The 27,764-nt window shown below is 42.6% G+C and overlaps 1 protein-coding gene across 3 annotated transcripts in view; it reads right to left on the bottom strand.

Annotated features, from left to right (window-relative positions):
* CREB3L2 (cAMP responsive element binding protein 3 like 2) overlaps window positions 1-27,764 on the bottom strand; it is an 89,917-nt gene that overhangs the window by 59,070 nt on the left and 3,083 nt on the right. Inside the window, exon 1 of one of the 3 annotated variants that reach the window (XM_067536044.1) lies at window positions 595-650. The exons of the other annotated variants lie outside the window; for them this stretch is intronic. Coding sequence (XP_067392145.1) covers window positions 595-618 — 24 coding nt within the window. The 5' untranslated portion in view covers window positions 619-650. Of the gene's footprint in view, window positions 1-594; window positions 651-27,764 lie in introns of those variants that run through there. 3 annotated transcript variants of the gene reach the window in all.

Here is a 27,764-nt window from a genome sequence, read left to right as displayed (position 1 = left end):
TTCTTCCTCTCAGACAAAACCACCACAGAAATGATATTTCTGAAGAACTCTAGAGAGCTGTCAACCACAATGCCTACTGCCATATGAGCACCCCCACCACCCCCTCTTCAGGGGTCAACTAGCATTCTTCTTTTCAGCTTGGAGTGCAATAACGGACAGATGGGTGCTAAAAGTCATCCACCATGGCTATACAGTTGAGTTCAGTATGCTACCTCATCCACAGCCTCCATCCCAATCACTCTCCAGGGACCAGATTCACGACAGCATCCTCACCCAAGAGGTATACTCTTTACTACAGAGAGAAACGATAGATCATGTCTCTCAGAATATCAAGAAACAGGGTTCTATTCAACTTACTTCCAGATACCCAAGAAAAAGGGCAGGTGGAGGCCTATCCTGGACCTTCGCCTTCTCAGTTGGTTCATCCAAAAGTCAAGGTTTCGGATGGTTACACTAGTAGCAACCATCTCCTCCATAGAAAAAGGCATGTGGTTTACCTACTTTCATATAGATGTTCATTGGGACCATAGATGGTTCGTCAGGTTTATGGTCAGCTCACAACATTTCCAGTACACCATTTCCCTTTGGACTTACCACGGTTCCCAGAACATTCACCATGGGGTTTTTTTGGTGATGGCAACTGTTATGAGGTCTTTATATTCCCATATCTCGATGACTGGCTCCTGGCGGCACAGACCGGACAAGAAGCTGAGATCTTAATTCTATGTTGCTGACCCTCCTCTAAGGTCTGAGGCCTTTTTCTGCAGTAAAAACAGCAGCCACCATTAGGACAGCACTAGCCATGAGCTAAGAAGCAAAGAGTCACATCCTCACATTCCATCTAAATTATATCAAAATGTAACATCAGGCTGTTAAGAAGGCACTACTGTCCTAATAGTACCCACCATTTTCAGATAAAGAAACAGCTCTCAAGATGGTTATAGAAAACTTTGATAGTATTCTGTCTGGCAAGGAATCACTTACCAACAGTTGTGATTGTGAAATCTATACTTTGTTGTTTAGCCTTTATGGTCCCTACTTTTCTATTGTTTATCTGTATGATTTCTGTCTAATTCTTTGATTGTTTCTGTCTGTTGCAAAACTAATTTTGCAAGATTTAAATCAACTAAGGTGGTGGGCTATGATTAGTTAAAGAACTGTTTCGTAACGGGCAAAAATTACCGTTTTGTTGTACTTTAGTTTAAAATGATTGGTTAAGGTACAGCTAAGCAAGACTCACGTTTTACTATATAAACTGGGGTCCAAAAGGAAGTGTTTTGGAACCTAACGCCTGGACACAGCCCAAGATCAGAGCTGCCAGACCTCAATACTCTGTTAACCATCAACGCAGAAGCTATGCATACTCTTAAGAGGGAGTCTGCGACAGCACTGTCAGGACAAAGCCCTCGTCCTCCCCTGGTCGTATCAACTCAATTATGCCTTCTCTCCTCTCCTGCTCCTACTGCACATTCTACAGTAGATAAGACAGGACAAAGCGACAGGCATGCTGATAACCCCGCACTAGCCCAGGCAGTTTTGGTTTCCTAACCTCCTTCGCATGTCTGCATGCCCCCCAATTCTGCTCCCCACTCTCGCTGACCTACTGACACAACGGACGCATCAGCCATCCCAATTCACTGGTGCTTCACCTCAGAGCACGGTATTTGGATGCTCAGCACATGTACAAAATATCCTTCCACCATCAGGAAAGATTCCACTAGGCATAGTTACTGAGCCAAGTGGACACGCTTCACCTCCTTGGTGAAACACAAAAGACTTTCCTGAGAAGCGGTGGGGATTCCTGTTCCTAGAGAACCTCTTGTCCTTGATAGAACTAAGGGCAAGACCTGATGCCTTCAAAGTCCACCTACCAGCAATTATCTCCTTTCACACACACACACACACACACACACACACACACACACACACACACACACACACTCACCCCCACCCAGTGGAGGTGCACTCCGTCTTTATCCACTCCTTGATTGTTAAGTTTTGGAAGGGCCTCATTAGAACCTCCCCACATGTAAAATCTAACACTGCAATGGGATCTCAGCCTGGTGCTATCTACATTAACAAAACCACCCTTTGAGCTGCTGGCATCTTGTATTCACTGTCCATCCTGTCCATGAAAGTCACCCTTTGGGTGGTTTTACATTGGTGAGGAGGGTTGGTGAGCTTGAGGCCATGACGGCAGGCCCTCCTTTCATGACTTTCTGTACGGATAAAATATCACATCCCAAATTTCTGCTAAAGGTTGCCTCCCAATTTCACGTTTTTCAGCCTATCCACTCACCTGTTTTTTTCCCAAAAACTCAATCTTCAGAAGAGAAACACAGATGCCACTCCCTAGATGTACATCAAGCCTTAGCGTTCTACCTACAGAGGATGAAACTGATCAGGAGATCCCCCAGACTGTTGTAATAGTTGAAAGAATTAAGGGGCAGACAATCTCCACACAACGAATCTTGAAGTGGACCTCAGGACACATTATGCTCACTTATCTATTATGCAGCCTCCAGTCACCCTCAAGGGTGTGGGCCCACTCAACGAGAGCCCAGGCTTCAACTATGACATCCCTCCATGATGTGCTGCTTCAGGATATCTGTAGAGTGGCCATGTGGAATTCACTTCACACCTTCGCTACTCATTACAGCTTGGTGCAGGACTCAATGGTGGATGCCTCCTTCATCCTCATACCCTCCTCCGACTTCGATAGTGCTTGCTAGTCGCCCTCAGTGAAATACAGTAGGGACCATCACTCGAAGAAAAAGAGGTTACTTACCTGTAACTGGAGGTTCTTTGAGATGTGTGGTCCCTATCTGTATTCCACTTCCCGCCCTCCTTCCCCTCTGCTGTGGATCTGCTGATTTGCAATGGAGAAGGAACTGGAGATGCGGTTGGTCCACCGCGCCCTTTTATTACCGGGGACAAAACCATGAAGCAAGGGCGTATGCACGGACCAATGGACACTACTACTTTTAAACTCCGGCTCTGGACGCATGGCGCGCATGCGTAAACCTCTCAGTGGAATATAGATAGGGACCACACATCTCGAACAACCTCCAGTTAAGATAAGTAACCTCCTCCATCCTAATTATATGCATGTTTACCACAGCCAAAGTCTGCATCGAGAATGGCATCTTCAGGGTGTTGACTTTTTTTTTTTTTTTAAATATACATACAAGCTAAGCAAACAGCCTTTTTTTTTTTTAAATCTGAACACCACCACTAGAAAAACCTGTATTCTGTGGGTGATGAGCCTGGAGCCAGGCAAAGAGAAACCTCTCAAATATGCACACAGGCTAGCTTTAAAGAGACTACACTCCGCAACGTGTATTCTCTACAGTTGTTCCGAGACCTTTGGAAAAAAAAGTGTCTATGGTATTTCCCACAATTCATTGCAATAAAGCCACAGCCCTAACCCAGTCCCATACTAGCCCCAACCTCACCACCTCCAGCATTTAAGACTCACCCTGTAGTGATATGTGCATTAAAAATGCATAGATTTATAATGGCCCCTTGGCAGGATGAAACCAAAATTCATTTCTCTGACAGTTTTTAGTTTAACAGTATACTCACACATTTTTCTTTTTAACAGGGTCTCAAGGGTTGGGCTGCTGGCTTCAGCTCAGCTCTTCTCTTCCCTCCCCCATCCCAAAACTAAACACTAAAGAATTTGTTTTAAAAATATCCCTCCCACACAAACAAAGAATAGATTGTGCTAGCAGATTACAAAGCGAAAGAGAGCTAGATCAAGTTTTGAGCCCAACAAACTCCCATTTAAGATGAGGTGTGGTTAATTTACTTTTCATAAACAACGGCTGAAACACTCTTTTCATTAATTCAGCCTAAGGTAAACAAGCTAAGTGACCAAAAAAAAAAAAAAAGTCTGTGCTGTAAAAATAAAATAAAATAAATAAATGAAATAAAGAGAGGGTGAGAAAACAAACCAGAAAGTCCTGGGAACTCAGAGAACAGGGGGTTTACTTACACCAGATTTGCAAGGAGATAAAGAAGAATCTGAGTTAGTAACAAGAGATAGCAGATACTAAAGATTAGGAATCTGGAAAGTAACTTCTCTTCCTCACGGGCAAAAGAAAAGCATTGGAATGCCTGCCTGCCTCCACCTTCCCCTCCCTGGTTCCCTGATTGCTGAGATGCCCAGACAGAATGCATTCCATGGGGCGGGAGAACTGGCAGGGTTCCAGGTGGTGTTTAACACACCACTCCATACCCTCCAGCAAAAAGGAAGGTCTGGGACTGAGTGCACACATCTTCCTGTGACTGGCCACTTCTGCTTCCACTGTCTCAGCCCATCTGTATTTATTTTTTTAATTGTAAGGTACATGCTGGGGGCAGCTACCAAGGCAGGCTATTATAATGAGGGACTCCCAGACAACCAGCACTATTATTAGTCTCATGTTCAAGTCCAACTTTTATAATGTGGGCTGTGAAGAGACGTCTCCAAGATTAGAGGATCCAAAAATCTTCGTTATCTTACCATCGGTTTTATACCAACCCCCCCCCCATCTTTTGGGAAAAATTAGTGTAACTCTTAGAGAATGCTACAAAAACCCAGAAGTTTCAATACTATTTTTCTAAAGAGAGTAGGACTCCAGTACTCGCAAGTAACCCAATAAACCAGCGTGAGCAAGACTGAAGGAATAACAAATGGAGGTAAGAAAACAGCTTTCAATTTTAAAATTCCAAGAGGTTTATAACAAAACAATGAGACTCTGCCAAGTTATGAAAAATACTTTGGCAACATCTCCTTTAGGGCTCAAGAAGCCAAATGCTGCCTGACTGCAATGGGTGAGAGTATGTCTTGGTGGCTAACGCACCTGGGGAACCCATGTGGAATTCTTCAACTGAAAGATTGAGTTACATAAATAATAAAAATGCAGACTAAACAGAACCAAAAGACAACACACAGACACAAAATAGTAGGAGCCATCAGACTGGACTTCATCTCATAGGTCAGGGTTATAAACATGCAGTTTCTCACTCCAAAATTAGTCCTCTAGTCACACTATTAGCCAGCCCCTAATTGTTTCAAGATTCTAGTTGCTGGGTTTGCACAGCCCTGCAGACAACACCCAGCAATCTTTGGCCTTTGGTCTTCCCTGGAAATTTTGCCAACGATGGTGCTATATTTAGCATAGCCGTTGCACTGATGGAATATTGCCCCCAAAGTTCCTCTTGTATAGATATATAGCCTTCGTTACCATTCTTGCTTGCTTGCTTTTTCCCCTCAGGGATAGCCTTTGCATTGCATCTCTGGCCTTTATAGTCAATCAGGATATATTTTGTTTAAGAAACCAACAATATATCGTATGTGGTTCCATCATTTCCTCCCAGCTGTTCTCCAGCATTGTGTCGTTTTTTTTACATTGGTTTAAAAACTAAATTCCAACTTTGCAGGGGAAATTGATGCTTCATTTCCTCCCATACGCCTCTCAAAATCTCCTTTTTCTTTTAAAAAAAATGAAACGGGATTGTTTCTGAACAGACTCCTCCCCAGAGACCCTCTCTGACACTACAATTGCATCTGAAGTTTCCACTTCAGCTGTAACGTCCCTCCAGACTTTGGCATCTACAGATTTCCCAATAAATATAGAAGGAAAGCCACCAGATCGCTGCATATTGCAACCACAACAGCGTGGCACTTCCACAGACAGTGCTGCAAACACAAGCACACACTGAGAAGGATAAAGCACGTTCAAGTTGTGGGTGTGAAGCATGGAAAACTGAAGGTGGATTCACAAACAAATCACATACAGCAGAGACTCTGGCAGTGAGAGCTTCCTTTCTGCACCTGCTTTCTAGCCAGAGGAGACTATCTACCTAGGAAAAGACAGTTCAGTCTTTGTGTCCATTCAATCTTTGCCTTCCATCAAGACTGCCAACTTGGGGATCCACTCATTACAGCAATATTTGTAATGTGAACATTTAAAGTCACAGAAAAGGAGTCTTCCTCCAAGAACAGGTGCCATAAATTATGCGATGGGAAGGAATCTCACAGAAGCTGCCCATTCAGTAGCAGTTACTTCAGTTCTGTATCCACAGCAGTGAGTGCAGTTATAAGAAACACATTGTGCATAACACCTTTTCCTTTGCGTGTTCTATAAATGGTACTGAACTTCCCATTACAGCAACAGTTAATGCATCCTGGCTGTGCGCAGTTCTATGGGGCTCCATTAAGTTTCATTTGTATTGGTTTTTCCACAGCCAATAAAAACAAAAGCCATAAGACACATATGGTAGCAGAAGCTCCATTGTAACACTACTAGGGCCTTTGCATCTTCAATAATTAATCCACACAACACACCTGTGAGGCGTGTAAGTATCCCTATTTTCCGGATGGGGAAAATGAGTCAGAGGTTGGCTTACTCAAGTTCTTTAACAAAGAGAAGGTTAAACGGGGACTTGATTACTGTCTATAAGTACCTACATCAGGAAAAGAAATTTGATAATAGAGGTCTCTTCAGTGTTGCAAACAAAGGTATAACAAGAACCAGTAGTTGAATTCAGACTAGAAATATGGCACACATTTTGAACATGAAGGTCATTAACCCATTGAACAATTTACCACAGGGTATTCTCCATCACTGGAAATTTTTAATTAGAGATTAGATGTTTTTCTAAAAGCTATGCCCTAATGGACACGCTTACGGTATGCCCAGATGAGTGCTCGCCACCTCTTAATTAGTTCCGCTTCTATGCTAGCCACTCCAGGGGCTCTATTGATTTTCAGTGACTGTACCACCGTACTGCACGTATCGCAATAACAATATTGTGAGCATTGCAAGTCACAATTAAGAAACCGTGCCTGAGCTGAGTGAAGACATTGGAACAGCCCCAGGCTACATGATGTTTTGTTCTAGACTGTATTTCACTTTCAGAAGAGTAATGTTGCCTCTCCTCCCTCAAGCCATCACCCCTGAGCCTTAGAAAGAGCAGAGGGCACTCAAATCCTCCTGCCGTGGGGAGCGTCTACTTTTTGTCCATGCTCCTAGCGCGTACACCAGCAGACATTTAAAAAGCACAGCAGACATCTCTGAAGGGGAGGGGCTAACAGGTCATAGCCCTGAGTTGAAGTGCCTTCTAGTCACCAATTTGCCACATGCCACGCAGATAGCACCTGGCTCATTTCCGGCTACAGACGTGACACATCATAGTGCTTCCAGGAAGCAGTGAAAAGGAAGGTAGAGGTTCTCTTGCCAAGTAGCCTGACTAGTCCAGTTTTTTCTTGACCTCCCATAAGTCACAGTTCTGCTAACATACTATTCTCTATGAGCCTCTCCATGCACAGTAATCCTGTCTGAAACAAGCCTAATAGCAAGTATTCCCAACTCATTTCTCTCACTAACTGCACAGTAAGAGTTGTCACTATGCTGTACAGCACGGCCACAGCAGGGTTAGAACTCAGGTCCTCCTACTCCAAAACCAAAGATCTCTTCTTCTTGAGTTAAAAAGAGAACCTCTGCTAGAAATACACAGCTTGGAAACACAGATTTCAGATTCCAGCTAAGACATGACAGCAGTGCACTTACACATGAGTATGTTTAGTCTAACATTAATGCTGGTTTGTGACTCCTGTTAACCGAGACAGGAGAAAATGAATATTGGAAAAGGAAAAGAAAGGTTTTTGGGTTTGTTTTTTGTTGCTGGGTTGTTGTTGTTTTTTTTTTTAAAACCTTTTATTAAGTATTACACACAAGTGAATATGTGGAGAAATCCCAGAACATTAAACATTTCCACATCCTTCTCTTCTTATTCATATGACATTCCACTTAGTGGGACCCCACAATGTGCTAATTTATGTCCCTTTAGTAAGGATGCCCATCTTCACTCATTCTTATGTACAAGTCCATACCGTTCTTATGATATAGGAAAGCGTCTAGCTTCATTACCTCAGTGTTACCCTCGATTAGAAGAAAGATCTAGTCTGGAGGCACCATGAGATAAACAATCTTCTGCATATGGAAATTTATTTCCAGGTCCCCCAGGAGGAAGGCAGTGCATAAGCACCAAATCTGGCCAGTCATCTGGCATCAAATGACACTAAAATTTAAACAATCAGACAACATTATTACACCAAGACATTCACTTAAAATGACTGTTAAGGTTTTCCTTGGAGGGGAAAGGGGGGAGGCGCTGAGGTCTATAATTTCAACATTACATTTCTATTGTTGAGTCCTACATGTGCTACACCACCCCCCAAAGGTGCATCTCCTTTGTACTTCTGCCATTTCCAAAAGCAGTGTAAAATACCATTTTACACAGTTCTTCATTATCTTTACTTCTTTTATTCAACAGTAAAACAGTAAGATCAAATGATTGTTTGCTTTGGGCTGTAGGGTTCCTCCCCATCCTGTGTTACAAATGAACTTTAAAAAGTTTGCTTAACATACCAGTTTTTCCATGGTTCCAAAATCAACAGAGCCAGATTTCTAATGACCGACAGTGTGTTCAGTTCCTGAACCCTAGGAGAGTACATACACCACGTATCTGGAGGGCTGCTGTTCACATCACTTTTAAGCATGGATGGAGAAGGCACTCCTATCTTCCTTTTCATCTCCTAATTCTTTTCATCCCTCCCTGCTAGACAGCTTCTTAACCAGAATGACTGGCTGGGCCAGTTTGGGTTAATCTATCAGCTAATCATTGACCAAACAAAGCAATGCAGGTTGTTCAGTCTGCCTCTGCCAATCTGACAGGTAGGTCACACTTTCCAGAATGGCACCTATACATACAACTGCATGAAGTTTGCAAAAAGGAAAGAGACAAGGGGAAAAGCAATTTACACACAGAGCTTGGCGCGGAAAGCCCAGTATAACCTCAATATGGAGTCAGTTATTTCATAATACATACCACTGGAAATACGAATCTGGCCTCACTCTCTGATTCTGGCCCCAGGCTGCAAGTAAGACTCCAGTCATTTACTCTGCGTCCTTTCACTCGTCCTGAATGGCCCATTTAATCGTACTTGAATGTTTATTTATAAACTAGGCATACATGCTCATTTTTCCTCTTTCAAATAAAATTTTAATTCCCCCCCCCCTCCATTTTGTTCCATCTAAAAAACTCTCCCAGGTCAGTGTATGCAGATAGAAGGTGTTGCACTATTTAAACATTTCAGATGCTGGCAGGTATATATTTTGCAAATGGGGATGGGTCAGATTATATGTAGATTTTAACAAAAAAAGAGAGAATGTCACTGGTCAATTTTTTTTTAAATGGAAGATGCTATCAGAATTCCCAGCTAATTGGGACCCTCCAGCATTTGGAGACCTGTAACACAACATACTCATTGAAAGCAAAGTGCCTCAGAAGGCCAGGTACCCTGGGTGAGGTGCACTGATGCTACAAGATACTGAACACAACACATATGCCATTAATGATAAGAAACACAAACCTGTGGAGAAATTAGACACACTTTTCAAAGCCTTTGGGAAAGTCAGGCCTGAACTTTTAGGTTCTCATATTTTTTTCTTTTTGATGTATTTGTTACTCGTGCTAATTAACTCATGTCAGCCTTGCATCAGTCAAACACCCCATCAGGATACAGATAATCTTCTGTGGCTGCTGAGGGCTTCCTCTTTGGGGCAATAAAATAGCACGTCACATTGTAACATTTCGCCTTATGGGACCAAATCCTGCTCATCTTACTCACGCTATTGGACGTTCCCTTGACTTTGCTGGGACTGCTCACACAAGTAAGGTGAGCTGGACTCAGCACCAAGTCATGAGGTAACATCACTATGCTCCAACACAACTACTGCACGTTGGGGCCAGCTGGCAAGGAGTCTGTTATCAGAGCCTCCCCACCACCAACTTAAATGTAATAAAGTCCCTGGAGTTCTTACAAGTCTGATCACAGCTTTCAGAGGCTGTACTTTAAAAGCAGAGAGGAAAGAGAAGAGTATGAAATAGAAAAGAGGCCCCAGCTGCATCCTGCATAGTATGGTAAAGTCTACATTTTATCCCTGTTTTCCATTATTGGGACAGATACATGGAAATGTTCACTTTTTAAAGGAACACCTCCAACAAAATAGCTACACTTCTTGTTTTTCAAGTAAAGAAAAGGCTCTGAAGATCAAATGGATATTTGCAGCTAAATGTATGGGTATATATTGCTTTCAATGTCACTGTTCAGGGACTCCTCTCACTCATCCCAAAGCAAGAAAACACTTCTGTTTAGCTTGGCCCAGTCTCCCCCAAAGAATTGCATCACTAACTGGAAACAGCATTTTGCAGGCAATTTCCAAGAAAATATTTGGATGGGTGATGCAATCACATACCCTGCCCCTGAAAAAGGGAAAAGAAAATCAAGGAATTATTCTAGTTTACAGTGTCCTTGACTGACCTAATCAGCAACGTGTTCTGGCCAAGGTGAAATAATTTGATCCTCGTATCTACAGAAAGCTGGGGCCTCAGCATTTCTTTGGATCACAGTAGTAATTGCTTGAGTCTCTGGTTAGAGGGTTGGCAGCTTTTTTTTTTTTTTTTTTTTAACCCAAAAACTGTTAATATAACCGTGTTAAAATCAACAACAAGCTCTAGCATTATTTTATTGATATGAGACAACACACATAGCTTTATCTTGACCCAAGTTATACCACTACACCAGTGAGCTCCAACAGGGAGAATCATGTCCACGAGTGTACACCTAACCCAGATAAATCCGGCTCCATCTTGAGAGCTGCTACTTGCGACAATGCCAGATACAGGAATTTTGAAGCCATTTGAATGTGGTCAGCTTGTATGAATATTAATACCCTGCCAGCTCTCAAGAGAGATAAGGTGGGTGAGATAACATCTTTCATTGGATCAACTTCTATTGTTGACAGAGACAAGCTTTCAAGGTACACAGAGCTCTTCTTCAGGTTTGGGAAAGGTAATCCACTGGGGTTACTGGGTTACAATTTTTGTAATCTCCTCCCCTTTTTGTCCTATGACTGTAGAAGTGGTAACTCTACCTTGAACGGTCCCTTAGAATTTGTGTTTACTACTGAAGCTGAACAATCTGTTCCATCTTGCATGTAGCTGTGACACTCCCTGAGTACCTTTCCCACGCCTGAAGAAGAGCTCTGTGTGGCTCAAAAGCTTGCGTCTCTCACCAAGAGAAGTTGGTCCAATAAAAGATATTACCTTGCATCTCTAGTATCCTGGGATCCACACGGCTACAACTACACCGCATACTTCCAGCTCACAGTCATTTCAGAGTCTACTGCTGTCTGAACTCTGGGACCAGCTTAGAGTCTTGATCACCATTTCCACAGAGAAAGTTCTTTTTTGTATGTTTTGCAAATCAGAAGCATGGAAGCCTTTCCCCATGTAGGCCTCCAGACCTCTGTGCCCCATTTCTATCTAGGAATCTGCACATCCATGTTTGTCTCATCTTCTCTGACATGTTTCTCACCTCTCTAGGTGACACACATTCTGCTACCTTCGCTGGACTAAACTGGAAAGTTTAGTTTATGTGGCTAAGACTCAAGAGTGGATGTCAGAAGTTCAGCTTTTAGTCCTTATTTAGGCACCTACATTTGGCCTGACTTTCAAAACTAACTAGTAATTTTGGAGGATCTTAATTTTTGGATGTCTAGCTTGAAACACCTTAAAGGGGGCCTGATTTTCTGAAACCTTCTGAAAACTTCACCTTCTGAAAACAGGGCTCCTTTAAAGTGTTTCAAGTTGGATACCTTAAATGACTAGTTACTTTTGAAAAACCTTCGTGTTTTTAATGTGTCTTTTTCCTTCTACTTTTATACCCAGATTCCCCAATCCTAGTTTCAGTTGTCACAGTGGGTACATCTCTTCCCTTATGAGAAGGATAGTCTGGAAGCTAGTCTAGGACATGGGAAACCAAGTTCCTGCTCCACCACAGACTTCTCATGTAACCTTGGGCAAGTCACTTATTCTCTCTGTGCCTCACCTGCACACTGGGGACAACTGTATTTAGTTTGAGAGGATAAGTATGATGAGGATTGAGATGCTCAGTTACCCCATTATGATAGACAGAAATGAGATTAAGGATGAGGGTGCTTTCCAGGAATATGTGCCTACTGTGTGTCAATCACAACTCAGCTATAGGGATCTGCAAGTTAAACAGCTTGAATCCCAACCAACTCACTAAGGCCTGTCTCAATTACTTCTACCGTGTGCTGCATTCAGTTTCCAGGGTGTTAAGAGGCAGGAGGGGGACAATGAAACAAGTTCTTGAACATAGGTCTCCCCCACACTAGCACGGTGTACATACACCAAGCCCTCTACAATGAGGGAATCGAACATAGAGGAGGAGCTTTGCTTTCAACTTTAGAGAAGCTGAATGCAGTTTTTTCAGAACTGCTGTTTCCAAAACAGCTTTCAAGGCATCTTTCAAGTAACATGTCTGATTTTCTAGCCTGCATTAAGCACACATTTAAAAAGGATGATGCCCTCTTTCTGCCCACAATACATTTCCAAGGACAGAAACAATCAAGAGAAATTTAAAATGCACACACTGGAAAGAAAACTTCCTGTGTTTGTACAGTTGATAGAAGTGTATTGACACACAGACAAGGCCAAATCCCTCCTTTTCCATCACGGGATTGGTAGATACAGCAGATGTCCTCATTGTGCATTCATGCTCATTTGCTAAGAAGGGTGTGGGTGGCAGTGGAGACCACAGACAAGAGAATGTGGGGTGACTGTTGGGAGTAAGGGGGAAGATTTGGGGGGGTGGGGAGGGGAGGAATCTCAAAAGATTGTTTCCTTAGAACAGACACTGAGTAGAGGGCAGAATTATTCTGTATCTACCATAAACTCAAGACGTGATGGGGGATATCTACAGCAGAACATGAAGTGGTATTAACCACCTATGAACTCATTTGATGCAGCTGCAGGAGGTACCTCAAATCACCCCCTCTCCATGTGAAATATAAACCATTTAAAAACAGATTATATAGTTCAGAAGAGCTCATGCAGATTCAACACCCGTCCCTTCAGCTATGCTATCCAAGGAAACTTATGCTTTAAAATATTCTTCCTTCAGAATCAGAGAGCTGGTGGGGGAGGGGAAGGTCACTTGTCTTAACTGCTCTTGAATATGAAGCATGTCAGGAAAAGAAATTGCCCATCCTTTCTGAATGTCAAATGTTCTACCTCCCATCTCCAGTGCACACTTTCCTTTCTCTCTCTAACCCCCGTCATACTTTGGCACACAGGTTGTGTCCTGTATGGACTAATGAGTTTAGGTTACCAAAAAAAAAAAAGGCCATGGCTATACATGAGTGCTTACAGCAGCACCAATGCAGCCGCACCACTGTAGTGCTGCTAGTGCAAACTCTGTAAGCTGATGGGAGAGGACAATTACTCCAGCCCCCACGAGCGGTGGTAGCTATGTTGGTGAGTGATGCTCTCCACACCAGCGCTTAGGTCGGTGTAACTTACATTGCTCGAGTGCGGGAGGGATGTTACAAGGCTCAGACTATGAGGTTTAGTGTCATTTGGAGATGAAGGAGGAGGAGACTCTCACATAACCCCCACAATCTCCCTTAACCTGAAATTAAAGCAGGCCACTTCGCTATCTTCTTCGAGCATCTCCCCCCACTCCCTTCCCCCACATTTTACACACACACACACACACACACACACACACACACACACACACACACACCCCTTTTCTCATCCCTCATTTTAGAGTTTTATCTGCCTTCTCTTCCTCCCCCCCAGCACGTTGCAGCAAATGTTGAGGGTAACTGGCTGTTTCTCCCTCTAGGGACTGTTGATGCTGCTCTAACCAATTGCCGGAGAGCAACGAGGTATATAGTACCTGTCACCCAGGGGCTGACTATGCTGCCTTGGCATTTCTCCCAGACGACATGAGTAGTACAGTGAACAATGTACCAAGCTTGGCCCTGAACTCATATACTGTCTTCATATGGCAGAGCCAGTCCCCTTATGCTTGTAGTCTTACCTTTCTCCATTTCCTCTTCCTCTCTTTGTGTCTGCTTACCCTCTTATCCCCACATAACAGTGTTGTGCATGTGCTCAGAGGTACCAGCAAGAACAGAAGCAGATTGAAATAGATGATATCCTTGTAGTGTATTGAGGACTGTTGCAATTTCAAGCTTTTACTTTAAGAGCCGGGGGAGAGGATGAAGGTTCCTAGTCCTGCTTGCATCAGCCCTGCAAATCCAAGTCAGTCTGGAAAGAGCCAGCTTGAAGTATATTGGGGAAGTTGTTCCTGGCTTCCTTAGGAAGCAGCCTGCTTTTTTCCCCCCCTCTCTGCTCCTGCCTGTTAAGGTTCTGAATTCTAAGAAGTAACATAGTGTTACATTGCAACCTTCCAGCATGTGTGTGTATATGCCATGAACATAAACCCAGACTCCAGTTCAGCAAAAGCACTCAAGCACCTTATTATACCGATTAAAAGCTGAACGGGCCCAGATTACCAAGAAATCCAGATTGCTCTATATGACTTCCCTGACCTCATCATTCGTTACAAGTCTGCCAATCTGTGTGTAATTTGCAAATTTTACCAGCAGTGATTTTACATTTACTTCCAGATCCTCGACGAAAATGTTGACCAACAAGCCCAGTACCAATCCCTGCAAAAGCCCAACAGAAACATCCCCATTCAATGATTCCCTGTCAATTACTGCTATGAGATCTATCCTTCAGGCAATTCTAAACCCATTTATATTGCTATCGTATAGTACTAATTTTTATCACAATGTTATGTGCTAAATACCTTACATAAGCCTAAATATATTACATCTATGCTGTTACCTTTATCCACCAAATATGAAATCTTAAAGAATGAAATCAGGTTTGTTCAACATAAGCTATTTTCATAAAACTACACGGACTGACATTAATCTGTAATTCTTTATTCATTGAATCCTGTATCTACTTCTCCATTATTTTGTCCTGGATTGATGTCAGACTTGTGTTATCCTGTTTGCCCTTTTTAAATATTGGCACAATATTTGCACTTTTCCAATCTTTTGGGATTTCCCCAGCATTCTGGGATTTATTAAAATCTGACATCAGCAGGCAAGATTCTCCCCAGCCAACTCAACAGGACTATTAGGTGCGAGTTACCAGGGCCTGCTGATTTAGAATGGTTTACCCCTAGATGTTGTTGGACATCCTCCTTGGTTACTAGTGGACTGGAAAGTACTTGTGTGTGTGTGAACCATGATACGAGTGCATCATCCTGCTTCTTTCCAAGTACAGAACAAAAATATTTATTGAAGACTTCTTCCTTTTCTGCATCATTACGAATTTTATCATCTCCATCTAATGAAGGGCCTATACCACTGCTAGGATTTCTTTTGCTCCCAATACACTTCAACTCCTAATTGCCCTTAGTGCTGCCGGCCATGGATTTTTCCCCGATGTCTTTAGCTTCCCTTATTTTTCTGCATCTCATAACTTCTAATTTATATTGACTTCTATCAATTTCCCCTTTTTTTCACAGGTGCTATTCTCTACTTGGGTTAGGGCTATGAGAGCGGGGAAACTATTTTTACCGAGGACATCAGTCGAAAATTGGTCCTCTGGATTCCAGAGTCTCTTCATGAGCAATGACAGTATTTTCTGTATGTGGGACTGTGCTGGTATTCAAGACTCACAAGAGATTAAAATGGCTATTGTTAAGAGACTAATATGAAAATGTATGTTGTATTGTAAATATGAATCATTCATTCTCTTTGCAATATTATAAAGACGACAGCAGAAACCAGTTTCAGCAGAGCCTCAGACTGTCTATTTTTGTATCAACACTGAAAATTACATTATATAATTAATCATAAATGAAACTGAGAAAAAACCCTCAAGCTCATCACTGCTGTGTTATTTTTTTAAACAAGCAGTTATGGTCAAGTCATCTTCATACCCCCTTCAAAATACCTGCCAGCACAATACATAGGGAACGCTTTAAAGTTTCCTCATAAACCAGTCCCTAAAACTACTTAATTTTTGTTGCTCTGCTTTGAATTGCCTCAAGTTGGCACCTGAACATCTGCGAGAGGCTAAGAATCAAAACACATACTCAAAGTGCAGTTACAGTAGCACCAAGTGGGATTAGCAGGTCCCCAGGCCCATGATACAATACCTCTGTATGGTTTCCCAAAACTGAGCATTTTGCCATTGCAATTTCATGTTTAATTTGCCATCCACCTGGCTTTTCTCTTGACGCTACTGCTTTCCAAGTCTCTCTCACAGAATAACTATTTCAATTATTTTTCCTTCTGCTGCCTGAAGCATTGTGAGTTTTCCACAATTAATCTCTTATTATTTCTTGCCTTACTCATAACCTCTTTGCCCTCAGAGTATCTGTAAATGTGATTAGCGTGTTGGATTCCGCCCCATGCCTCTCTTCTAGATCTTTAAACAAGAGTTAAAGGGACACTATTGATTTAAAATCTAGTTAATTTCTAGAGGAGAGTTAAAAAAGTTTCAGATACTATATTGGCCCTGGCAGTTTTTCAGGTTTCAGTCACATTTTCCTATTAGTATTCTTTTTTTAAATCTCTCTCTCCTCCCTGGGACTGAGTGAAAGATCCATGCAAACAGGGGGAACTGACTGTATAGCAACAACAAAATAATTCGGGGTAAGAGCAAGTGCCCTGTGAGCTCCTTCAGCTGCAAGAGCTATTCTGTTAAATGACCATCTACAAGCCACACAGCATAATGACAAAGGTAAAGTTACTTTGTTTCTTCTCCTAGTTCTGTGTGGGACAACATTCTAGCTGCCCCAGAATTAAGCTTCCACTGAAAGGAGCAAGGACTAATAGGATGTAGTATGGACAAAATTCCAAAGCAGCACGACAAGAGAAGACAACAAATGTCTCACTCCACCAACACTCAATCATTTTCTAACAATACGTCAAAGTTACTTTCTGCAGTGGTTTTTCCTTTAGGGAGTTATGAAGGAGCAAAACTTTCCAGCTGTCAGTGGAGTGAGCTGGCTGGGCATTCCAGGGGCAGGGTTAACACATAATGAAAACTCACATCTGGAGGCCTTCTGCGGGCTCCAGCTTGCTCCCTTCTCTTGCTTGACTAAAGCGTTTTTGTCATATGTTAACCGTGCTCATGAACCCTTCCTATCTGTTTCTGGTGTTCTTTTCCCTGAGGGGAGAGTCAGCGGCTGGAATGAGCAGGGCCAGAGGAAATGCAAGCTTTGTTCTGAAAAGTTTGAGAGAAGAGTATGTTTCCATGAGTCATGTTGAGGGGGAAGGGCAAATGGAATACAGCCACTGAAAACATACATCTTAAGTTAGTTCTTCTAACCCACTTCAACCTTTCACAAAGAAAACAGAGGACAGAGATTAGGCACCAATTTACAGCTTTTTTCTTTTTTTAAATAGAAGTCTGTTTCTATTATCTGGAAAAACAAGAGAGAGAGAGAGAGAATTGCAAGGAGGAAGGAGGCCGGGGAAGGAAACTCTAGCGGTAAGAAACTCAAGGAGAGAGAGAGACAGACATACAATCAATACTGGTGACTAGCCCAGCCAGATAGAATTACCAAAATGAGGGGCATATGTTCTGCAGGAAGCCAGCAACTGTCTCTTTACAGAGTAACTAACTCTTCACTGAATAATGTACAATACAGAAGTCAATTTCCCCTGCCTTCATTCTATATAAGCAAGAACATCTGCAAGAAAGCCAGGTGCTTCAAGAGCATCTCCTGCCTAATGCCAATTTCTCATATGAGGTCATAATCCTGCCTGTAATATCACTATCCTCTCCAGATTAACTATCATATCACACACAGTGATTGCTTCTGTGGTCAAGTAAGTAGGAGTGGAATAACTCTTAATCTGACACTGTTTTCTTGAACTGGCTTAGTTTTAGTTCTGAGGATGGGTAACAATTTTCAGTATTTTTTACTAACAAAGCAATTTTTCACTAGGCACTGAAATCTCTGGAGAGGAAAACTAGTACAGAGAAGGTTCTTTCCACATTCACATCTGTCCAAATCAGGCCAAAAACTGACAAGAACAACAGTACAGGATTCAGAGGATCTTCTTTTTGCTCCCTCCTCTCTTATAAGGCCTTACATTGCAGCTTCCAAACTCTGGAGTAGGAAGACTAAACAGGTTTCTATTTGGATTTCATCATCAGTCCTACTGAGGACAGCAAGACTTACAACCAATGAGAGACTCCAGGAATTTAGCGTCTCGCCATGTGGCTTCTATAAGAGTAAGACACCACCACTGGGGAATCTCAAAAGGCTACCAAATTAAAATGAAATGAAAATGGTCACGAAGTGCATTAGCTAACATCTGCCAAACTTCTAGCGTCCTGCAATGGCTAGTTCAGAAGCTGGGTCTGTGGCTAAGAAGGGTACCCAAGGCTAGGAAGCAAGATCCTGGAAGAGGAGAAAGTCTGGGATACACACCTTAACGCAAAAATTGCTTGGTTAAAACCACCTTCACCAAACAAAGATACTCCACCAGAGAAATAGATTGTATCACAGAACGGGCCACCCAAACCCCCATCAACCACACACCACTAGTTGTCACCTATCCGTCCACATTAGAACCCACACAGAACATCATTAAACCGTTACAATCCATACTCAGTGGGCACCCTGAAGGAAATCTTTCCTGAACCCCTTCTTCTTGCCTTCAAACAACTCCCCAGCCTCTCCAAGATCATCATCAGAAGCAAGCTCTGCACAGGCCAGGACGCACCACTCAAAGCAGCACCAGACCCAGTAAGAACAGACGAAAAACCTGTGGACATATCTCCACTGCTAAGATGACCAACGCACCTTTCAAGAGCCATGGGTCCTATACATATACGCCTATCAGAACATGGGGCATTCAGTGCAGTGGATGAGGTACCCCATAACAACAACTATGTGGGTGAAAGCAGACAATCGCTACATTCTCAAATGAACTTACACAGAAAAATGATTTAACACCCTCCACCCCAAAAAAAAACCCACCATATCGCTCAAGGGTGAACACTTTTTACAAAATGATTGCTCTATATCTGCCCTCCACGTCCTCATTCTGCACAACACCTTCAAAAGACAAGCTGGGGAGCATACATTCCTAACTTTGCTAGACACTGAAAACCATGGACTGAATAGACACACTGGATTTATGGCTAATAATTACAATTCATAACGCACTAACCACCACTCCCTTCCCCCCCACGCTCTTTTCCTCCCTATGACTGGAGTGGTATTAATGGGTCACTTCACCTCGAATGGTCCCTTGAAATATGTGTTAACTACTTATGCTAAACAATCTGTTTCACCTTGTATTTAGCTGTGACACTGAGGCCTTGTCTACACTACAGAGTTTTGTCGACACAAGTTATGCCGGCGTAGGGCCACCTCTGTAATTAAACCCCTGTTGCATGTCCTCACTATGTTCCTTGTGTGAGTGGAGTGCATTCACACTACCAGCCCTTGCATGGACACCGGGAGCAGTGCGCTGTGAGCAGAGCGGTCAGGGTGAGCATTGTGGGATGGCTCCTGAAGCGCAGTTACGGCACACCGCAGCTACACCAACCCTTTGTCACTCTAACTTTGAGGCAAAAAGCTCTACGCCTCTCGGCGAGGTGGTTTTATTTTGTCGCCAAAGCAGGGGAGTTTTATCGACGGGGGGAGCATTGCAGTGTGCACACCTCCCCTGTTTTGTCGCCAAAAGCTGACTTTTGTCGACAAAACTCTGTAGTGTAGACCAGCCCTGAGTACGTTTCCCAGATATGAAGAAGAGCTCTGGGTAAGCTCGAAAACTGGTCTCTCAGACCAAGAGAGCCTGGTCCAATAAAAGAAATTACCTCACCCACCTTGTCTCTTTAAATACTTCGTCGTCCATGCTTTTTGTGTTTTGCCTCTTTCAAAAGTGTCTCAGACTCTCAGCATCACCAGCTCAGTAAGTTGGAAGCATTTTGTGAAGGCCCTGCTCCTGCTCTCATTTAAGTCAGCAGCAACACTCACACCATCTTTGATGCAAGTGAGAGAGCTGGGTCCTCCCAACAACAATGGACACTTTGCCCACATCATTCCAGCACACCTTACCTCTGATGGCCATCTCTGCTAAAGCAAGAGCCAGGAGTGAAATATTTCCGGGGTGTTACAGACAGATCTGAGTCGTGCTGGCAAAGCTGGGGGACAGGATCTTGCCCAGCATCTGCAGCCCCAACCATACAAGAAAAACACAGCTAGGTGCATTTCTCTTTATCCCTTTCTGTGGTAAGGAGAGGATCTCACGAGCACAAACTGGCTTTATTTCTCAGATGTTGGACAAAAACTAGTAGTCGGAAGAAAAGAGCAACCTGCAGCTTCACTCCCATGGGCAGCATGAAGTCAGAGAAGAGGCTTTCAAAATAACACATCTGGACTCCATTTTCTTACTACAGAACTTCACCAGTTTGTGCGAAATGAGGCGGCATGTCCCAATGCAACTGCATGGGAACATCCTTTCTTGGCAGACAAAAGGGAAAAAGTGGCATTAAAAATCTGTTTCCCCTCCACTAGATTTTTGCTTTTCACCGGTACCAATCACAGAAGAGCAGGATCACATACAGACGATTTAAAGCTGGTAGATGGCAAAAAAGTTACTGACTTCCGAGCTGCAGGGAAGGCACTAAATGGTCACTGGCATCCTCATAGTAACTCACTTACACCAAAGGCAGCGGCAGGGACAGCTCTATTCTTATAAGTCCGTCCTAGCTAGCTAGTGTCCCATCCTTTATTTATGCTGTTTCTTTCCTCTCCGTGCCTTTCCGACCCCTCAGTTTGGCCTCATGATGAGAAGTGTCCCTCATTTTAGATGGACCTTAACCTCCATCCCCCTCATATTTAATATTTATATTTAGTGTAGCTCAAACTCCTGTTTGAATCAGGGCTCCACGCTGTTAGTCACTTTATAAACACAGAAAGAGATACAGTTCCAACCCTAAAGGATTTAGGGCAGGAGTGTCAAACTCGCTGATGGTGACAGGCCAAATTCTCATAAACTGCACTTCACAGGGGCCATGCAATACCCTCTGCCGAAAAATTCAGGCCATCTTCCCCTTTTCGGCGGCGCAGCATCAGCCCTTTTCGGCAGTGGGATTTCACGGGGGACCGTGTTGCCGGACTGAGTGCATTGCCGCTTTAAGAGATTTCTCTGAGTCCGTGAAATGTCTTAAAGCGTTGATGCCGGACTCTTAAACCAGCAATGCCGCAGGCAGAGAAATCTCTAAGTGCCAATGCCCTCACTTTGGGCGGCAGCACGTCTCAAAAAAACTGGCCAGATGTTTGACACCCCTGATTTAGGGTCTAAGATGACAAGAACATACAAAAGGTGGGGGGAAAGGAAGACAAAAAATATATATATTTTATATTCATTTATTATCTGATTTTGTCACCAACCTTCATTATTGTACATTACTTGAGTCAGAAATGTTGAATCAAATGAAAAAATAACACATCTGCTGCCAAAGAAAGCTCCACAAGGCCAAAACTATCATCATTAATATGCATCCCTTATATTTGCTCAGTCCCTCATTTACAGCTTAAACAGAACTTGCCTAATCCCAACAGCATTTGATAATTTGCTCTTAACCCACTGGATTTTTCCTGTTGCCTATTCCACATGCCCAAGGAGGAATGCAGTTTTTACTCTTCCACTCTATTCTCTCTCTCAATTTGCAATTTCAACACAGAAGCATTTACTTTTGAGCAGTTGCGAGGAACAAGCAGTAGGGGCCAGCCAGTTGGTCACCGAGACTCTCTCCATTGCATGCCACCCTGTCTCCCACAAAGTAGTGAGGTGCTGTGGAGGGAGCCTTCCCAGACAGAGAAGCAGAACCAGAGGACAGGACCCCAGTTCAGAAAATATATATATTTGGAAGACTTAGGAAGCTCTAAACGAGATCCAAGACTTGAAGAGACGGCAAGAGACAATTAAAAGCTCCATCACTGAAAGTCCTAAGGCTGATTTTCTCAGTCCCTGCTACCCACAGAATCATGATGATCTCTGCCAGTAAAGTGGCCTCCAGAGAGGCTGACTTTTCTCTCACTCTTTTACCTGTTACTGAGTGAGAGAAAGGACCTAAAGAGAAGGCAGAGATGAGGCTCCCTCCCCTGAACTGAGAAAGCTTGGGGCCTTGTTGCTCATTATTTGTATTTCTTGGCAAAGGGCAAGTTGTGTAGGGGATTTTTACATGGAGCTTGGACAAACTAGATAATCGTAGCCAAGAGGCCTGGGAAAGGTGATACTGGAGCCTGGTTAAGCTTTTAAAATGTGGCTACTAATCATACAAGGATCTTTTGCCTCTCCTATGGAGAGCAGCTAATCCATAACTAGGTGCGTTTAGGTACCAGAAGAAATCTGATTTGAAAAGTGAAGATTGCTGCCCTGGAACCAGGAGGGAGAGGGCATCATGGCTCAATAAGAGGAGATCTCTGGAAGCAGCAAAGAGAATTGATATCTAACAGATGTATGATGCTAATAGGATGACTGAAGTAGTCAGAGAGGGGAGACTACTTTTATGGGATGTAAGTTCTTCACTTTTCTTTCTCTTGCTGTCATTACACTGAGAATGCCTTATATCTAGGTTAGCTTTTGAGAAGTGTAAGTGTTTGTCTACACAGGGAAATTTCCCAGTATAACTATAGCAGAACACTCTATTAGCTATTCTGGAATAAAACTGATTCTATTCCAGAATAAGTTACTCTACCTGCAGAGTCTTGGTCAATGGACTTGGGCACAGGTGTCCTATCCCAGTGAGTTGTGCTGCAATCAGGATGCAGCAGGCAACCAAGAAAAGCTAAAAGACAAGGAAGAGACAGAAGTTGGGGGGAGGAGGGGATAGAGAGAGGGGGTTTGGTCACAGGTCGTTTTGAATATCTCGAGAACAACTGTGCACTTCTCTGTTTGCCAGGAAGCAAGGAAATCCTAGACAACCAAGAGCTTGGAGGCTCTATCTGGAGAGAAAGACAGACAGACATAACATGATAACTGCTCCAGGAGTATTAATACGCATAAAGAAACAACAGCCAGAAAACAGCAAAACCAAGTTAAAACTATCCAATAAATGGGTTGGGGGTAGTCATCTGCCTGGTAGCCGTCTGTCATTACTGCTAGAAGATAGCGATGCTCATGAAAAGAAAAGATTGAGAAGAACCCAGTTTTATTCCAAATCTATTTGAAAGGATAGTAGAAGGCACACAGTTGCCACCTTTTCTAGGGTAGGGCTGAAAAAGCCACCATGAAAGGTCTTTTTAAAGTGTGGTACAGAGATCTGTGAGGAGTTCTGAGGCTGTACTCTCTTCCCACAGCATAACCAAATGAAAAGCTCTCTGTTCCCAGCTATAGGACACCCCAATTTTAGTAATAACATGAATGATACATTTATTTGTCCAAACAATCTCACACTGCCCTCTGCCTGGAATAGCAATATACCTTTATATATATCTTCAAGAGGCTCCTTCTAAGTCTTGAGAAGGATTTAGCTGGGATATTGCAGACTAGAGGCTTCCACGAGGCATAAAAAGAGTGTTTTCTGTGCTACACGTGCACACTTGCTTTCATCCACCATGCCCCAATGTCATTCCCAGAACAGATCACCCCTCTTCTCCACCCAAGTCCAAGCAGCATTACAGATTCAGCACATTAAGTTTACAGCTACACGTCAGTCCAAAAGAAGCCCAGGTGGAGAAAATCCAATACACTTATTTTTCTAAATTTAACTGACAGGAAATACGATGGCATGGGTAAAGTTTCAAACCACCACGTGCATCTCTCGGTCAGCTTTTACTAAAATCAGCGATAACTTAGATATTCAGCAAATCTCTTGTAAACAACTGTGTTCCTCTTTTTTTTTTTTTTTTTTTTTTTTTTAAATGGCAAGTGTAGAGCACAAGTATTTTTGTTGGTTTTTGTTTCAGCTTCTTCATAATTTATAAAGACTGTCTCAAAGTTGTTTAACACGTGTGCCTTTTAAAATATATATTGAAATATCAGCTCTTCACTTCTCTTTTTACTGGAGAGCCTTGGCTTATTCTTTAGAAGATCTGATTAGTGATGTCACATTAGGATGGAAACCAAGCTACAGAATTGCCTTCATGCCCAATTACAGAGGAGAAGAAATGTCGAGTCTTTAGTCAACTCCTTAAGCAGGCAGAGTTAAAACCAAATGTGCAATACGAGGAACTGCACTTTTAAATAAATGTACCAGCACTCTTAAAATCAAAAGGAAATTAAATAAAAAAGTTAATGCCTATAAAATCCTGGGCTAATGTAAGACAAGAAACATGGAGTTCTGTTTTTCCACAGAAGCCATAACTTGGCTACCCTGTCAAAAGAAATAAAATATCTTAAATCAATAAAGTTCACTTCAGGCCCAGTGGTACACATGCTGGGGAAACATTGATTTGCAATGTGTATGTAAAACTAAGCAGCATATCAGATTTAATTAACAAATGAAATAGCCCCAAGTGCCACACATTTAAAAAAAAAGAAAAACAGTCAATCCAAGAAAGCCCATTCAGATGTACTCTTTCTGCAGAAGTCAAATGAATATTAAGCAGACAGTGATCAGTGTTTGAAAAAAGAGAGAAAATGAGTCATTGCAAATTCCTGATGAGATTCATTACCTTGAAATGGACAATTTATCTGAAGAGATAAGAACAGATCAAAGTTTCCCAAATTCTTCTTAGAGGACAATCACGATTCTGAACTCTGACATTATTGAACTTCAGGTTTCGTTTTGTTTGGGCACATCAAAGGAGGTAAGCATGAACAACCTGCTGAGACTCCAGAGCTGACAATGCATTCCTTTGCACATGCAAACTGACTGCATATGCCCCACAGGTCCATGCTCTGCAAGTGTTCTGAAGTTGAAGTATCCCTAGCATCCCCTGTAGTGTCCTCATGGATTTACAAACTCATGCAAATGCCACACTGAAGCCTACAAGGCGGCCTAGATTTTCAGAAGTGACTAGAGATTAGGGGCATTTCCATTTTTGGATGCCCAACTTGCAATCTTTTAAAGGCTCCATTTTCAGAGGGCAAGTACTCATCACTTTCTGAGAAATCAGGCTCCTTTAAAGTGTCTCAAGTTGAGTACGCAAGAATTCAGATACCCAATATCACCAGTCACTTCTGAAAATTTAGGCCTAAAACATTTAAGTCAACCATTTCAGTGCAGCCCAACATACCCTCTACATATAGCCAAACACACCTGCAGTTCTGCTCTACATGCATCACCTTTAGATGCTGATGTTCTAGTTGAACATCAATATTAAATCCAGCTGCATTCTGTCGCCGTACAGAAGCAAAAGCAAACGACAAAGAGGTTAAAAAACAGCAAAATGGGAATGAGATTGCCGCATCGGTACTGGATAAGCCTTTGACATTTAAAAGTTCTTTATAACAACCATTTACTTTTCGATTGCCTTCTAGAAATGGAACAGGTAGTTGACATTTCAAAGAGCATTTTGTCAATAGATTTATCCATCTGTATCAGGACCTGGTATTTATCAGTGAGGCACTCAACCCTGCTGGGATGGCATCAACTGCAGGTCAGCTTACGTGGACTTCAGTTACGTGTTACTGTCTTTTGCCTGTTGCCTGCCAAGATCTGAATTCAGCTCCTCAGGGCTCTGTTTCAGAGGATATCACAAACGCCTATAGTGAGGCAGGGAGCAGCATTCCTTAGGGTGCTTTAGGCACTGCTGAGATCATCAGGTGTGGCAAGAAAAGCCATAGAAGCCCCAAGGAGCTGAATCTGGGTACTGGCAATTTAGCTACAGTGGAACCTTCATTTTAAAATAGTTGTGTAATGTACTAATACACTTCAACACATATTGTTTACACAGATCTGATTAATAATTTGAATCTTGCACTGCTTGGGCTGGGGTGATTAAGGCATTTTTAAATATATAAAGGTAGCTGTCTCTCAGGCAATGTTTCAGTGACAGAATTATCTTTTTTATATATTATATATGCACACACTGCCAAGCGTTTGACTGCCCATAAGTTTTCCCATCACATTTTTTTTACTTGTGTCCATCACACATGAATAGAAGATTGTGCCTATTCAAGACCTCTCTCAGAGGCTGTTCACCTCTTTCCTAGATGCACACACATCCTCTGCTTAGAGGATCGGATGCCTGGTCACAAGGTGGTATGCCAGTTTCACTAGCACAGAGGTGTCTGCTGCAGACTGGGATTTATAAGCAGCCTTTATAATAATATTGCACTGGAAATTGAGTAGGGAACATGGGAGGCTCAGCATATCACTTGAGAGAGAAGTGATCAAGCAAATACAATCTATGGCGTTCATCCAATTAAACAGACACACAGCTGAAGGCACATAAATGTGACAGCAGGTGGTCTACCGGGCATGATAGTCTCCTCACTGAGCACGTTGCTATTTACAGATGCACGACATAAGAAAAATGCATATGCAGCAGGAGTAGCTAAGCCACTGAATCCTATAGGATCTGAAGTCTGAACCGGGAAAATGCTCAGTTTTTACTCAGCTGAAAAGCTCTGTTAAAGGTAGTTGTGGAGTTTGTACTTCATTACAGCAGGCACAATATATTCCTCCACAGAAACTGTACTTTGCAAATAATAGTGTCTGTGACAGTAGGAATAGATGCTTTTCTTTCCCTGTGAGGGATTACTATGAAAAATAAGTAGTCAAATAATCATACCATCCTCTCTTCTTGAAACATACCCACTTGATCATTCATACTATTGGTTGCTTTTGTTTCTCCTTCTATTGATGGCTTTCCTCAGAATTCTTTCAACAACAGAAATATGTCAATTTCACACCTCTGTTTGGGTTTCAGATGGTCTCTTCAGAGGCCTCCTCCTAATAGCGAATGCCTAGGTAGGATTAGTTGCCGCACAACAAGCAGAGCACTCTCCATTTAAATACAACAGAGGCGGGAGCACTGTTTCTGACCACTGCACAGCCAGAACATCATTTGTTTCACAAGCTATACACATTTCAAGCAGCCAATAACCGGATTTTGAAAACACGTGTATGTTGGGTGGCCACAATTTCTTACCCAAGCTCTGGATTTAATTAGGGAACTACTTCTGGCTGACAATGTGAATTAGAATGGCAATTCAATCTTTGTCACTGTTGACGATCCAAACAGTAACTGGGAGGAAGCATCCCAAATATAGCTATAAAATCCAGCGGAACATTCTCCGTGTGGTCCCTTGTTTCATTCAAAACATTCCTTTTCATTTTTTGTTTTTAATTTATTTTTAAAGCAGGCCCTTCAACAGGACAGCACAGAGCTTCCTGTCACTAACGAGCTCTTGCTATCTCATTAAAAAAACCTAACACATGACAGTTTTCCACCAGCGCTCTCTGAAGATATAAATTGTGCAAGGCATAAGAAATTTCAATGACAAAGCAGTTAAATGGGAGTGAAAGAAAGACAGTTATAGCATATAACAGACAGCCTGCCTTCTAGCTGCATTAAGCGTTGGAACTTGCAACAGGACCCTCAGGCCACCCAGCCCAGCACACAGAGAGTTAGGGCTGTTATGTTTATTCATGTTTCTGCACATAGACTAACATAAAACCTTTCCTGTGATGCAGAATTGTGAAGTTTTGCAAAGTGGCACTATGGTGTGTCAAATGAAAACCTCTTATTCTCTCCCTTTTTAACTAGGTATATTTCGTACTCACAAAAAATGAGGCACTGATTGGACTGCCTAGAGCCAGGGACAGGGCAGGTAAAGCTTCCCCACGCAGCTCTACCAGAACACCTCAGCCCTGACCTATAGCAG

This window comes from Emydura macquarii, unplaced genomic scaffold (assembly GCF_026122565.2).
Source record: "Emydura macquarii macquarii isolate MOO-44397 ecotype Brisbane River unplaced genomic scaffold, CSIRO-AGI_Emac_v2 contig_3530, whole genome shotgun sequence".
Taxonomy (NCBI): Eukaryota; Metazoa; Chordata; order Testudines; family Chelidae; genus Emydura; species Emydura macquarii.
Note: the sequence above shows the minus strand (reverse complement) of the source record. Positions and strands in the feature narration are given on the sequence as shown.